The sequence below is a fragment of the Somniosus microcephalus genome, chromosome 12, assembly GCF_052327205.1.
Source record: "Somniosus microcephalus isolate GS21.2 chromosome 12, FLI_Smic_1.0, whole genome shotgun sequence".
NCBI lineage: Eukaryota > Metazoa > Chordata > Chondrichthyes > Squaliformes > Somniosidae > Somniosus > Somniosus microcephalus.
In genome coordinates this window covers 102,829,547-102,845,543 of record NC_140998.1, presented here as the reverse complement: position 1 = coordinate 102,845,543, position 15,997 = coordinate 102,829,547, and the positions used below count along the sequence as shown (strand labels likewise).

Genomic DNA, 15,997 nt, shown 5'->3' with positions numbered 1-15,997 from the left:
TGGTGTTGAGGCTTCTTTTATTTGATACAATTGAGTGGCTTGCTAGGCCACTTCAGAGGGCAGTGATGAGTCAACCACGTTAGTGTTGGGTAAGAGTCACATAGGCTGACTGGGTAAGGATAGCTGGTTTTCTTCTCCAAAGGACATTCGTGAACCAGTTGAGTTTTTACGACAATGTGCATGGTCACTTTTACTATAGCAAAATACTGTGGATGCTGGAAATCTGATATAACAACAGAATACGCTGGAAAAACTCAGCAGGCCAGGCAGCATCCGTGGAGAGAGAAACAGAGTTAACGTTTCAGGTCGAAGACCTTTCGTCAGAACTGGAAACAAGCAGGAAAAGGAACAGATTTTAAAGCAAGTTTAGGGGCTGGGAAATGGGGGAGAGGATGAAAGAACAAAAGGGAAAGTCTGTGATAGGATGGAAGGCAGGAGACGAAAAGAGGCATTAAGAGATATTCAAGGCAAGAGGAGATGGCAATGGGACAGGTTAAGAAACAAAGGATGGCACTAGATGGAGTGTGAATTGCGCTGGCAGAATGAAAGACCGCTGCCATGTGGAAAAAAAAAAAAGCACAAACAAAAAGTGTGGATAAAAAATGTGATAGGGGCCGAGGTTATGATCTGAAATTGTTGAACTCTATGTTGAGTCCAGAGGGCTGTAAAGTGCCTAATCGAAAGATGAGGTGCTGTTCCTCGAGCTTACGCTGAGCTTCCGTGGAACAATGAACAATGCAAGAGGCCGAGGGCGGTGAGGTCTGAGTGGGAATGGAGCGGTGAATTAAAGTGACAGGCGACCGGAAACTCAGGGTCCCCCTTATGGACTGAACGGAGGTGGTCCGCAAAGCAGTCGCCCAATCTGCGTTTGGTCTCCCCAATGTAGAGGAGACCACAGCATGAGCAGCGAATACAGTATACTAAATTGCAAGAAGTACAAGTAAATTGCTGTTTCACCTGGAAGGGGTGTTTGGGGCCCTGGACAATGGGAAGGGGGGAGGTATAAGGGCATGTGTTGCATCTCCTGCGCTTGCACGTGAAGGTGCTGGATGAAGGGGAAGGGGTGCTGGGGTGATAGGAGTGGATTAGGGTGTCGCGGAGGGAGCAGTCCCTACGGAATGCTGAAAGGGGAGGTGAGGGGAAGATGCGTTTGGTGGTGGGATCACGCTGGAGGTGGTGGAAATGGCGGAGGATGATCCGTTGAATGTGGAGGCCGGTGGGGTGAAAGGTGAGGACAAGGGGAACTCTATCATGGTTTCGGGAGAGAGGGGCAGGTTGAGGGCAGAAGTGCGGGAGATAGAACGGACATGGTTGAGGGCCATGTCAACCACAGTAGAAGGGAATCCCCGGTTGAGGAAAAAGGAAGACATGTCGGAAGCACTGATATGGAAGGTGGCATCTTCAGAGCAGATGCGGCGTAGATGGAGAAACTGGGAGAATGGAATAGAGTCCTTACAGGAGGCGGGGTGGGAGGAAGTGTAGTCGAGGTAGCTGTGGGAGTCAGTGGGCTTGTAATTATTGTTAGTTAATAACCTATCCCCAGAGATGAAGACGGAGAAGTCGAGGGAGGGAAGAGTCAGAGATGGACCGTGTGAAGATGAGGGAAGGGTGGAAATTGGAAGCAAAGTGAATGAAATTGTCTAGTTCAAGGCGAGAGCAGGAAACGGCACTGATACAGTCATCAATGTACTGGAAAAAGAGGTGAGGGAGGGGATCCGAGTAGGACTGGAACAAAGAGTGTTCCACATATCCCACGAAAAGGCAGGCATAGCTAGGACCCATGCGGGTACCCATAGCAACACCTTTGATTTGGAGGAAATGAGTGGAGTCAAAGGAGAAGTTGTTCAATGTGAGAACAAGTTCAGCCAGGCGGAGGAGGGTGGTGGTGGATGGGGACTGGTTGGACCTCTGTTCAAGGAAGAAGCGGAGTGCCCTCAGGCCATCCTGGTGGGGGATGGAGGTATAGAGGGATTGTACGTCCATAGTGAAAAGGAGGCGGTTGGGGCCAGGAAACTGGAAACTGTTAAAGTGGCAGAGGGCGTCGGAAGATTCGCGGATATAGGTGGGAAGAGACTGGACAAGGGGAGAAAAAAGAGTCGAGATAGGAAGAGATAAGTTCCGTGGGGCAAGAACAGGCTGAAACGATGGGTCTACCAGGGCAGTCCTGTTTGTGGATCTTGGGAAGGAGGTAGAAGCGGGCTGTGCAGGGTTGGGGAACTATGAGGTTGGCGGCTGTGGGGGGGGAGATCTCCAGAGGAGCTGAGGTCACTGACAGTCTTGGAAACAGTGGCTTGATGTTCGGTAGTGGGGTCATGGTCCAGGTGGAGGTAGGAGGAGGTGTCGGAGAGTTGGCGTTCAGCTTCAGCTAGGTAGAGGTCGGTTCGCCAAACAACAACAGCACCACCCTTGTCAGCAGGTTTAATGACAATGTCGAAGTTGGATCTGAGAGAATGGAGTGCTGCGAGTTCAGAAGGAGGTAGGTTAGAGTGAGTGAGGGGAGCAGAGAAATGGAGACGGCCGATGTCACGGCAGCAGTTTGCAATGAAAAGATCTAGAGAGGGTATGAGGCCAGAGGGAAGGGTCCAGGTAGAACGAGAATTCTGAAAGCGGGAGAAAGGGTCAGCCATGCGGGGGGAAGGCTCCTGGCCAAAGAAGTGGACACGGAGATGAAGGTGGTGGAAAAAGAACTCCGCATCGTGCCGAGCTCGAAATTCATTGAGGTGGGGGCTGTTAGATCCGTGTGTTAATGGAGACACGGAATGCAGGAATTGATTTAACAAGTGTTTACTGAACAAAGTCTGGAGGTGAACTAACAACACAAGACGCTACACAGGCTTATATACCCGAGTGGTCACTACTGGTACTACAGTATACAGAGGCTTAAAAACATAGTTCCTCTTAAAGGTACATACACTACAATTCCTCCCCTTTTAGATAAATAGTACATAACATTTTAAGTAATCATTAAATAACATTTTTACAAGAACAATAACACATTTGCTGAAGTTAATCAATTACAAATTCAGTCTCTCTGGAGGCTTCCTGACTCGGTCTGGATAACGCCTCGGTGGTGTAGTAGGTTCTTTTGGCAAGGTCGATTCGGCTTCAATGCTAGTGTCGGGTTCATCTGGTTCCAGTATCACTGGATCGGAGGTAGATACTATGGGTATCTCTGCTTCATCACTAGGCGTATAGAGTTGTGGTGTAGGTTGTCCTTTTTCGGATGACTATGATCTGGTCAGCATGGCGCCTTATTATGCTTTCTCCAATGTCCATGGAATACATCAGTGGTCCTAGTCGTGTACAAATAGTTCCAGGCTGCCATTTCTCGGTACGGTAGTCCCGGGCCAAAACTGGTTGACCAATCTGGAAGGTTCTAGTTGGCCTTTCATTCATGCTTTGAAATTGCCGGTTCTCTATGTCCCTTCTGACGTTTGGCTTGACCAAATCCAGCCAGCATCTTAGTCTTCCATTGAAAAACATCATGGCGGGGGTTTGGTTTGTAACCACGTGTTACATTCCTGTACGCAAACAAGAAGTTATCTACCTTATGTTGTAGATTTATGTCTTCATTACCCATGGCCTTTATGGCCTTCTTGAAGGTCTGGACAAACCTTTCAGCCAATCCATTGGTGGCGGGATGGTAAGGGGCGGACGTGTAGTGCTTAACCCCATTGTTTTTTAAGAACTTCCTGAATTCTTTGGATACAAATTGCGGTCCATTATCAGAACAGATCTGTTCAGGCAGCCCATTCCTGGCGAATATGGTCCTTAATACTGTAATGGTTTTTTCCGTGGTGGTGGAGGACATCTTTATTACCTCCGGCCACTTGGAGTGTGCATCCACCGCGATTAAGAACATTGAGTCCATAAATGGACCAGCAAAGTCGATATGTACCCTTTGCCATGGAGATGAGGGCCACTCCCATGGATGTAGAGGGGCTTGTGGTGGGGCGTTTTGGACCTTCTGGCATCCTAGACAGCTCTTGGTCATTTCTTCGATGTCTCCATCGATACCTGGCCACACAAACGCTCTGGCTAAGTTCTTCATTTTCACTCCACACAGATGCCCCTCGTGAAGCTTCTTTAGCACTTCATCCTTGAGTTTGGGTGGAATCACCACTCTGGATCCACACATCAAGGTTCCTCGGCACACTGACAGCTGTTCTCTTCTTTGCGAGAGTGCTGGCAACAGTGGTTCGCCATGTGCTGGCCATCCCTTCACCGTTAAATCGTAGACTCGTGAGAGAGTCGGGTCATTTCGCGTTTCCTTTTCAATGGTAGAATTTGTCACCGGTAGACATTCCACTATGGTCGAGTGGAATATTTGCACTGGGTCCACTGTAGGCGCCTCTTCCACCGTTGGCAACGGTAGGCGCGATAACCCGTCAGCATTCCCATGCTGTTTTGATCCTTTGTATTCTATGTCATATTGGTGTGCCCCTAGGAAAAGGGACCACCTCTGTAGCCTTTGCACTGTCATAATGGGAACGCCCTTTTTAGGGCTCAATATGGAGACGAGGGGTTGATGGTCAGTCAACAAGGTAAACTTTTGTCCGTGTAGGTAATGGTTGAATTTCTTCACCCCCCACACCAGGCTGAGTGCCTCCCTGTCGATCTGGGCATAGTTACGCTCAGCTGAGTTCAATGAGCGTGACGCAAAAGCTATCGGCCGCTCTGAGCCATCAGGGAATCTATGCGATAATACCGCTCCCACGCCGTAAGGGGATGCATCGCACGCCAGTCTGATTGGCAGTGATGGGTTGTAATGAGCCAACACTTCCCTGGACGCGATCAAGCCTTTGCATTTATGGAAGGCATGTTTACAGTCTTCGCTCCATTTCCAAACTACTCCCATTTGTAGCAGTGCGTTAAGCGGGTGCAGAACCGTCGACAAGTTTGGTAAAAATTTATGATAGTAATTTACTAATCCCAGGAACGACCTTAATTGTGAGACATTTTCAGGCGCTGGGGCCTTTACGACCGCTTCAATTTTTTCAGGTGACTTATGCAACCCTTCTTCGTTAATGACATGGCCACAATATGATATTTGTTTCTGGAAAAATTTGCATTTGGGGCGATTTGCTCGTGGGCCCCGTTCTCTCAGCCTCGTGAGCACCTGCTCCAAGTTGGCAAGGTGCTCGTTGTCGTTTTCTCCTGTTACAAGGATGTCGTCTAGGTAGCATTGAGTCCCCGGAATCCCTTGCAGGACTTGCTCCATAGCTCTTTGCCAGATAGCCGGAGCTGACGCCACTCTGAAAACCAGTCGATTGTACTGGTACAGGCCTTTGTGTGTGTTTATCGTGAGATACTTTTTAGAGGCCTCCTCAACCTCCATCTGTAGATATGCCTGTGCTAAGTCAATTTTGGTGAAACGTTTCCCTCCGGATAGTGAGGCGAAAATATCTTCTATCCTCGGAAGAGGATACTGTACTGTGTGAAGAACCGGGTTTACAGTCACCTTGAAGTCCCCACAGATGCAAACTTTTCTCTGTTCTTCAGATTTATCATTATTCAACGTTTTCTTCACGACCGGGACGATGGGTGTTGCCCACTCGCTCCAATCTACCTTGGATAACACGCCTGCTTTTTCCAAATTCGCCAGCTCTGCCTCGACGGCTGGACGAATTGCGTATGGCACCGGCCTTGCCTTAAAAAACTTGGTAATTGCCACATCTTCCACTTTTATTGAGGCGGTGGCGCCTTTCAGGGTTCCTAGTTCCTGTTGAAACACTTCTTTGGCATTAGCCAAGATTTCTTTTAATCATCCAAGTATGACGTCATCATCGTTTTTTTTCTTACTGGTCACCGTCAGTGCCTGAATGGAGTGCCAGTCTAAACGTATCTTTCTGATCCATTCACGTCCCAACAACGGTGGACCACCATCTTGCAGAACGTATAAATACAACTTCTGTATTTCCTTGCCGTTGTATACAACAGGCACCCTTATTTTCCCTCTGGGGTATACTTTCTGCCCCGTATATGTCTTCAAGACAATGGATGTGTCTTTCAAAGGTATATGTGGAAATAGCCGCTCGTAATCCCGTCGACTCATGACAGTCAGAGCTGATCCTGTATCTAGCTCCATTTTGACTGGGGACCCCGCTATCGTGAGGGTAACCCAAATAGTCTGGTAATCTTCTTTGGCAATTACATTATGGAATTTGAGACAGCTTAGTCTCTTGTTTCCGGAGTCGCTATCGCTCTTCTGGTCTTCGGAGCTACTGTCCGTCATCATTTGTACCTTTCTGTGCTTTTCCTTATTGACCTTTTTACTGTCAGCGGATTTCTTTCCCAATCTGCATACACGTGCAATGTGTCCCATCTTTCCGCATTGCCTGCATGCTTTGTTCTTGAACCAGCAGTCCTTCTGGTCATGGGTGGATCTGCCGCAGCGATAACATCTCTCAAAACCCCGTGTCATTTCATGGGTGCCGAAGTCCTGTGGCTTTTGCTGTATCTCTGCAGCTCCTCTTGCTGCTGCTTCGTATGATACAGCCACACTGAAAGCCTTGTCCAGTGTCAAATCTTTCTCAGAAAGTAGTCTTTTCTGTGTTCCTTCGCTTAGGAGACCGCAGACGTATTTGTCTCATAGAGAATCTGCCAGTCCTGCCCCGAATTGGCAGTGCTTTGACAGCTTTCTTAATTCGGTGAGGTAATCAGCGTTACTTTCATTCTTGTGCTGATTCCTCCTGAAGAATTTGAATCGTTCCGCTATCAGCAGCGGTGTTGGGTTTAAGTGCTCTTGTAAGGTATCAACAATCTCCTTAAAATTCTTGTCCATCGGTTTGGCTGGAGTGATCAAGTTTTGTAACAGCCCGTATGTCCTTGCGCCCATCAGATTTAGAAGTACCGATGCCTTTTTATCATCCGCTACTTCATTTGCCTTGCAATATACCTCCACTCTTTCCACATATGTGGTCCAATCTTCTATATCACTATCGAAAGCAGTAATATTGCCCGTCTTCGGCATCTTGAAAATCTAAAATGGTGCTTCCCGCGCTTTTCTTTCTTCCCCGCCGAGTTAAGATGGCGCCTCCCGTGCTTTCCCGCCGCTGCCGTTGCTACCAACGCTGTTCTCCGCGGTTCCCGTTGCGACCTGCAGCTTTTCGCGGTATTTCTATATATTTTTATATATCGCTTCAATAGTTTCTCCGTTACTTGGAGAACCGTTCCCGTCGTGGAGCGGACCCTCTGGGACTTTCCCCTCCCTCTGCTCGGTCCGAACGCTGACCTGCTTTGCAGCACCGGCCGCGCCCTGAGTGCTCCACCCTCTCTCTCTCTTTGCTTCTGCTTCCCGACTCACTGCCCGGCCCCATTGCAGAGCCACCCGATCGAGCTCTAGCCCGCCGCAGCCCAGGAAGGATCAGTGCACTACCTGCCACCAGCCCGTTTAGCTGGGGAAACCACAGACTGGAGACCAAGCCTGGCCCTCGTTTTCGAGTTATTTTTTATTTTAATTTTTTTTCTGGCTTCGACCTTTGTCTGAGGAATCGATCCCCTTGAGGTGCTGCCGAATTGCAGGTAAGTTCGTTTCTAACTCGTCGCCACTGTTAGATCCGTGTGCTAATGGAGACACGGAATGCAGGAGTTGATTTAACAAGTGTTTACTGAACAAAGTCTGGAGGTGAACTAAACACAAGACGCTACACAGGCTTATATACCCGAGTGGTCACTACTGGTACTATAGTATACAGGGGCTTCAAAAACATAGTTCCTCTTAAAGGTACATACACTACAATTGCGTAAGCAGATGAAGCTCGGGCCTTTGCTGAGGACTGATCGTTCGGGGTCAGAGAGGGGAAGTTCAGAGGGGATGGTGAAAACGTGGCAGGGGGTGAGATTGGGAGAAGGGGGGTCAGAGGAAAGTGAAGGGGAAGAAGGTTCTGGAGGGGCGTTGCTGTTCAATAGTCGATGAAGCTTGCGATCCTTGACATCAGAAAGGAAGAAAAAAAGTTTTTTGTTGAAGCGTCGGATGAGTCGAAGGATGAAATGGAACTGTGGACCCGGACAGCTTTGAGATAAAGTGCGTCGGTGCTGCTGAAGAGAGAGGTCGAGAGTGTTCATGTGGCGCCGCATGGCATTGAGCGTGGGTCTCAAAATGCAGCGAGAGCAGTAGTTCAAGGAGCGATGAATATCTTGGCGATATTTGTAATCCTGGGTGGATCCGAAACACGAAGGGGGGAAGTTTAGTTGGAAACCACGTGGAATAAGTCGGAACCGGAGACTGTTGCTGAGGAAAGAGATGTGGCTGTGAAACCAAGTCTTGGCAGATACCTGATCAAGCACGAGAAGGGAAACTGAAAGCAATGAAGATGAACAAGGTTGAAGAGACAAACGTAAATCGTATCGAAGAGACGAGCAGAACTTCTTCAAGGTGGGCATTCCTAGAAGAGAGGTGGCAGTGAACCAAACACTAATAGAATAGCAAAATACTGCGGATGCTGGAAATCTGAAACAACAACAGAAAATGCTGGAAAAAGTCAGCAGGCCAGGGGGGCCAGTCCATAAGGGGGACCCCGAGCTTCCGGTCGTCTGTCACTTTAATTCACCGCTCCATTCCCACTCAGACCTTACTGTCCTCGGCCTCTTGCATTGTTCCACGGAAGCTCAGCGTAAGCTCGAGGAACAACACCTTGTGGCGGAACCACCAGAGGATTACGAACAATTGTATGTCATTCCTTTTACAGCATTGTAGTACAGCTGGGGGCTGCACCTTTAATGTATCTGTTAAATGTACTAGGGCTTCTTTCCTGTACTCCGCGTAATGACGTCATGCCGTCCATCACGTGATCTCTCAACGGCGGGAAGAACGTGATGACGTCATGACGTCAGAGCTCGGAACCTTCTAGCTGTAGAGCTCGGAACCTTCTAGCAGTAGAGCTCGGAACCTGCTAGCAGTTGAGCTCGGAACCTTCTAGCAGTTTCCAGAGAGGCTTTCAAGCAGACCAGACCTATTTGCATTGTATCCTACAGTTTCCTGTACAGCTTCGTTTGTTCATTAAATTTTATTGTTTTTGATTTTCTGAGTCGATCTCAATTCTTCGGCTAGGAACCCCAGTTCCTACATTGGTGACCCCGATTCCTTCGAACAATTTTCGTTGAAGTTACATCATGGACACGAACGCCGTCACCCTCAAACTGCTGCAATTTTCGGAGCAACAGCCGGCCGCGTGGTTTTTCCAGGCGGAAGCCCAATTTGCAATCCGGGGAGTAGCAGCGGATTCGACCCGTTATTATTACGTGGTCTCTGCCCTCGACAGTGCCACAGCCTCGTGGGTCGTCAGCCTCCTCGAGAGTCCACCAAACGATGGCAAGTACGAAGCTTTAAAAGCACGTTTACTGCAGATTTTCAGTCTGTCCAAGTTGGAGCGCGCTCGCAGACTTATCTCCATGCCCGTCCTCGGGGACTCAAAACCCTCAGAGCTCATGAGCCAAATGCTCATGCTTTTGGGCTCGGAATCGCAATGTTTTCTGTTCCGCGAGCTGTTTCTCTGTCAACTACCAGAGCCAGTACAGACGGCCTTGGCCAATTCCGCGATCATGGATTGTGCTGAACTCGCCGCGGAAGCGGATAAAATATTCACCGTCTCACAACAATCTTGTGCAGCCACGAGGCGCTCATCCCCCACAAGAGCGAATCCAACTCCTCCTCCTGCAGGCTGGTGTGCATACCACGCTCGTTTCGGCGCGAAGGCCAGAAATTGCCGTCCGCCCTGCAGTTTCTCACCAAAAAAAAAACTACCTCAAACCAGCGGTTTCTGAGAAGATCAATAAGGCTTAAGGGATGCGCCGGAGTTGCGATGGCTGTCGGGTCTGCAGGGAAACTCCTATACATTACAGACTCCCTGTCAGGGCGACGTTTTCTCTGTGATACTGGCTACCAGTGCAGTATTCTACCAGCGTTGAAGCTAGATCTTCAATCCGGCGGTCAAGGTCCCCCCTCGAGGAAGCCAATGGTGCGGCCATTCACACGTTTGGAAAGTGTAGGGTCCAGTTGAGTTTTGGCGGCCAACGTTTTGTTTGGGAGTTCATCACGGCGAAAGTCTCGCAGGCCATCCTGGAGGCAGATTTCTTCTGCGCAAATGGGCTTCTCGTCGACGTCCGACACTGCCGGCTAATCAGTGCCTCCACTTTTCACTCGGTCCCCTGCCACCGAAGCACCGCGATGTCTTGGTCAGTTGCCTGTGCAGTCCCATCTCCAAATGAGTTCTCTCGTCTTCTCAGTGAGTCCCCGAGGTCACCAGGCCCACATTTTCTTCTTCAGTCGCGAGGCACGGTGTGGCGCACCACATTACCACGACAGGATCCCCCGTTTATGCGAGAGCTCGAAGGCTGGAACCTGGTAAACTCGCGGCCGCCAAGGCGGAGTTCCATACAATGGAACGCCTGGGTATTATTCGATGTTCGAATAGTCCTTGGTCCTTGCCATTACACATTGTTCCTAAGCCGGGCGGCAGATGGCGACTATGTGGCGACTACAGACGCCTGAATGAGGCTACCACACCGGATCGGTATCCAATTCCTCACATTCAGGATTTTTCGGCCCATCTGGCAGGGAATTCCATCTTTTCCAAAGTAGACCTCATCCGAGGCTATCATCAAGAGCCCGTGCATCCTCAGGACGTCCCCAAAACTGCCATCATCACACCTTTCGGGCTCTTTGAGTTCCTTCGTATGCCGTTTGGGCTGAAGAATGCAGCACAAGCCTTCCAACGTCTCATGGATTCCGTGTTGCGCGATCTGCCGTTCATCTTCGTCTACCTAGATGACATCCTTGCCAGTAACAGCACGAAAGAACACATTACGCACTTGCGTACCCTTTTATCTCGTCTCAGGCAACATGGCCTTATTATCAACCCGGCCAAGTGCCAGTTTGGGTTGCACAGCATTGATTTCCTGGGACACAGAATCACCTCAGAAGGCACCGTCCCGCTGGCCATGAAGGTGGAAGCAGTCACCTCGTTCCCTCTTCCTCAGACCGTCAGGGCCCTCCAGGAATTTCTGGGAATGGTCAATTTTTATTATCGGTTCGTCCCCAAGGCGGCATTGTTGATGCAACCTTTGTACGAGGCCCTCAGAGGTAAATCGGGCAAAGACCCGATCGATTGGACACCATAGATGGACCAGGCTTTCCTCGACACTAAGAACGCTTTGGCTGCTGCGACCATGTTGGCACATCCCCTTCCGGGTGCAACCATTGCCCTTACCACCGACGCATCTGATTATGCCATCGGGGCAGTACAGGAGCAGTGGGTCAGCTGCACATAGCAACCACTGGCTTTCTTCAGCCGCCAATTGCGGAAGAACGAACGCAAGTATAGTACTTTTGATAGGGAGTTGTTGGCATTGTTTCTGGCCATCCGCCATTTTCGCTTCCTACTGGAAGGACGCCCATTCACGGCTTTTGTAGCCCACAAGCCACTTACTTTTGCGATGGCCAAGACAGCAGAACCATGGTCGGCACGGCAACAACGTCATCTTGCGTACATATCTGAATTTACAACCGACATACAACATGTCTCGGGCAAAGACAACCTGGTGGCGGATTGTCTCTCCCACGCCCAGCTCCACGGAGTACACCTGGGAGTCGACTATGTTGGTTTGGCAAAAGAACAGAAGGCAGACCCTGAAGTGCAGGCATGCCGGACCGCACCTTCCAGCTTACAAGTGGCTGATGTCAGTTTCCAGGCCGCAGGGACCACACTCCTGTGTGACATCTCGATGGGCGTCCCACATCCAATCGTTCCAGTCGAATGGCGCAGGAGAATTTTCGACACTATCCACGGGCTGTCACACCCTGGCATGAGAGCATCACAATGACTCATGGCAAAGAAATTCGTCTGGAAGGGCATGCATCTCGACGTCCGTGACTGGACCAATACCTGCGTGAGTTGGCAGAAGTCCAAGATACAACGCCATGTTAAGGCCCCAGTCGCCACTTTTCCGGTTCCGGAGCATCGATTCGACCATGTGCACGTGGACCTGGTTGGTCCTCTCCCTTCCTCTCGCGGGTACACTCACCTCCTCACCTTGGTAGACCGCACCGCCAGGTGGCCAGAGGCAATTCCTTTGGTTGCCACCACAGCGGCAGACGTCTCCAGAGCCTTCATCTCGTCGTGGGTAGCTCGGTTCGGGGTACCGGCTGACATCTCCTCCGACCGGGGGCCTCAATTTACCTCTGAGCTTTGGAACGCCGTAGCTCAAGGTTTGGGCACCAAGCTTCATCGTACCACCGCCTACCATCCACAGGCGAACGGTCTGTGTGAAAGATTCCACAGGTGCCTTAAAGCCGCACTGCGTGCTAGTCTCCGTGGGCCTAGTTGGGTGGACAGGCTCCCTTGGGTGCTGCTAGGTCTTCGCACGGCGACCTGCATTCTTCTTCAGCAGAGCTGGTTTACGGCCAACCACTCAGAGTGCCTGGCAATTTTCTTCCTCCTCACACGGAACCCTGGTCCCCAGCTCAGCAGCTCGTCAGCCACCAGGAAGCGGCTAGGAATTTCATCCCAGTGCCTATGTCGCATCATGCCCTGCAGCGCTCCCATGTCCCGGTGGATCTTAAGAGCGCAGAATACGTGTTCATTCGGCAGGATGCTCGCAAAAACCCGCTCAAACTGCCTTACACAGGTCCATTCCGCGTCATCTCGTCAGGTGACAAGTCCTTCACAGTCGACGTCGGCGGTAAGCCTAACCACATCTCCATCGACCGGTTGAAACCGGCACATCTGGATCTGAGCGAACCAGTCGTCACCGCTCGGCCACCTCATCGTGGTCGTCCACCGTCGACTGCTGGTCCAGTACAGCCACAGTCATCCGCCGAGTCGCCAGTGCCCGCCTCACCGGGTCGACCACAGCCGGCCTCTTCTTCTCCTCCGCCTGCGGCGTCATCCCAACCACAGCCAACGGCCAGTTCGTCTTCTAGCACTCCATTCCAGCTGCCGGGGTATCGCAGTCGGTCGGACAGACTCGTCAGACCCCCTTCTCGCCTTACCTTCTCTGTTAAAAGCAATTCTGGGGGGGCGCATGTGGCGGAACCACCAGAGGATTAAGGACAATTGTATATAATTCCTTTTACAGCAATGTAGTACAGCTGAGGGCTGCACCTTTTAATGTATCTGTTAACTGTACTGGGGCTTCTTTCCTGTACTCCGCATGATGATGTCATGCCGTCCGTCACGTGATCTCTCAACAGCAGGAAGAACGTGATGACGTCATGATGTCAGAGCTCGGAACCTTCTAGCAGTAGAGCTCGGAACCTTCTAGCAGTTGATCTCGGAACCTTCTAGCAGTTGAGCTCGGAACCTGCTAGCAGTTGAGCTCGGAACCTGCTAGCAGTTGAGCTCAGAACCTTCTAGCAGTTTCCAGAGAGGCTTTCAAGCAGACCAGACCTATTTGCATTGTATCCTACAGTTTCCTGTACAGCTTCGTTTGTTCATTAAATTTTATTGTTTTTGATTTTCTGAGTCACTCTCAATTCTTCGGCTAGGAACCCCAGTTCCTACAACCTCATCTTTTGATTAGGCACTTTACAGCCCTCTGGACTCAACATAGAGTTCAACAATTTCAGATCATAACCTCGGCCCCTATCACATATATATTTTTTATCCACACTTTTTGTTTGTGCTTTTTTTTTCACATGGCAGCTGTCTTTCATTCTGCCAGCGCAATTCACACTACATCTAGAGCCATCCTTTGTTTCTTAACCTGTCCCATTACCATCTCCCCTTGCCTTGAATATCTCTTAATGCCTCTTCTTCTCCTGCCTTCCATCCTATCACAGACCTTCCCTTTTGTTCTTTCATCCCCGCCCCCATTTCCCAGCCCCTAAACTTGCTTTAAAATCTGTTCCTTTTCCTGCTTGTTTCCAGTTCTGATGAAAGGTCTTCGATCTGAAACGTTAACTCTGTTTCTCTCTCCACGGATGCTGCCTGGCCTGCTGAGTTTTTCCAGCGTATTCTGTGGTCACTTACTGATAACCGCTTTTTATTTCCAGACTTTTTTTTGTAAACTGAATTCAAATTCTCAAAGTTACATGGTGGGATTTGAACTCGTGTTTTCTGGATTATTAGTCCAGTAACATTATCATTCCCCTGTTAAGTCCACAAATGTAATTATTTATATAACTGCAGTGTGTGAAGGAAAAACATTGAGGGTAACTTTCAACTTTGACGGGAATGAAAAATGGGCGGTATCAGATCAGTCGCCAATTATACACTCTTCCTGATTTTTAATTACCATTGAAGTCAATGGACCGCAGTGAAGCCTTTAATACAAAAGCCCCTGTCACCAACGGCAGCTTTGATCACAGGTAATATAGCTGCCACTGGGGCACTGGTCTCTACTGTCTTCTCCAGCCTGGAAAGGCTGTGCAGCAGCGTTGACAGGTTGTGGATCAAACCGGAGCCTCCTAACACATTGGCCCTTGGTGAAATTGAGGTATGTCATCCTATTTCTGTACATCCCACTTCATGGATAATGCCGTCTACATTGACCACCCCACCCCTCCACCGGCATTCTTGCAGTAGTCTTCCTTGCAGCTTCCTCCCCACACGAGGAAGGAAAAACTTCTCTCCTTCAAAATATACAGCTCAGGAATAACCATTGCTTACTGCACACCTGTAAACTGTTGCAACAAACCTCAGTGAGTAACCCTTTAAAAATACCCTGTTTACTTCCTCTAGCACCCAGTTCCCTGAGCGGTCCTTCACTGAGCGGCTGTCAAAATTGCAGCGTGCATGTTGGGACTCCTATTTAAATATTGTTTCTGCCTGGTGCAGGCAGACACCAGGGGCTAAAAATTCAGTTTGGGGCACCAAGCTCGCCTGGGTGCCGGAATTACCGCTGCGTGCGGAGCCACTTGCGCCATCCGGATATTCAGTTTCTGCGCCCCAAATGGAAGCGGGCCGCTAAACGAGGCTTCTCACGCCCCACTTGGGGCACTGAAACTGAATATCGGCGCGCTAAGGGCCGCAGCACCACCCGCTGCGGCACGGCAGGCTGCGGTACTGCAGGCCTTCCTCCCACTGTTAAGGGGGAGGTGCCTGCAACAGCGCGATCCCCGCTCGCGAGTGCCGGCAAATGAGCCCGGCACCAAGGAGAAGTGCCGGGCTATCGGGAAACAGCCGGCAATGCCACCGGGGGGGGGGGGGGTGTAGGAGGCCGGGGACGGAGGTGCGGGCAGGCGGGCGCCGAAAAAGCGGCCGGCCGCACCTCCACCTTAACTAGCGCCACTACCGCCACAGGTAGGCCCCTGTGTACCGGTCGCTATTTGCGGCCGGCGCTGAAGAGGCGGGCGCGACCAAATAGGGCCATCGGGGCGATAGCGGGGCGCTGCGCACACCGATGACGACATCGGTGGCGGCGCAGCGCTACAGGCTAACGCCGCCATTAGCGCCCCGCTAAATATCGCGGTAGGTGTGGCCAGTGGCGCAAAAGCCACTGAGTGCCCTCTTTGGGCGCAAACTGGTGGCGCAGGCCATTGAATTTCTAGGCCCTGGATTGTTCAGGTCTTACAGCACTCAAAATGGTCATGGATCCAAGTACAATCAGGTTGTTAAGTACTGAATCATCAATTTCACTCTCAGCGCAGGTGGACCAAGTGTGAATCAGCCCCACAGTCTGATGCTGGAGATGAGAACAATTCTGTTAACTAACACCGCAATCCTTTGAAAACCATGCCTTTCGAATCATACTATTCTGGAGTTTTGTGCTTTCAAAAGTTTCAGGCTTTATTCTTAAGTGTACCTTCAATGCAGCATTGATATCTTGAAATGCTCCAAAGGTATTGTTCATTTGAAGATTGATCACTGCTCGACCTTCATAAGCATCTTGAAACATTGGGTCAATATCGATTGCAATTGTAAAATGATTCCATGCTTTCTGAAATCTCCCCAGTACCTGAAGGAGGAAAGATATGATTTCATTTAAGGTAGACAGCCAATTAAAAAGAAAATCTTTGTTGTATTATATATGCTAATTAGAGGTTGTTTTTGCAAAT

At 50.1% G+C, this 15,997-nt stretch overlaps 1 protein-coding gene across 1 annotated transcript in view; it reads right to left on the bottom strand.

Annotated features, from left to right (window-relative positions):
- Positions 1 to 15,997, bottom strand: part of ttc6 (tetratricopeptide repeat domain 6) — a 649,897-nt gene that overhangs the window by 66,828 nt on the left and 567,072 nt on the right. Inside the window, exon 29 of the mRNA XM_086003340.1 lies at positions 15,745 to 15,897. Within this exon, the coding sequence (XP_085859466.1) occupies positions 15,745 to 15,897 (153 nt within the window). The remainder of the gene's footprint in view (positions 1 to 15,744; positions 15,898 to 15,997) is intronic.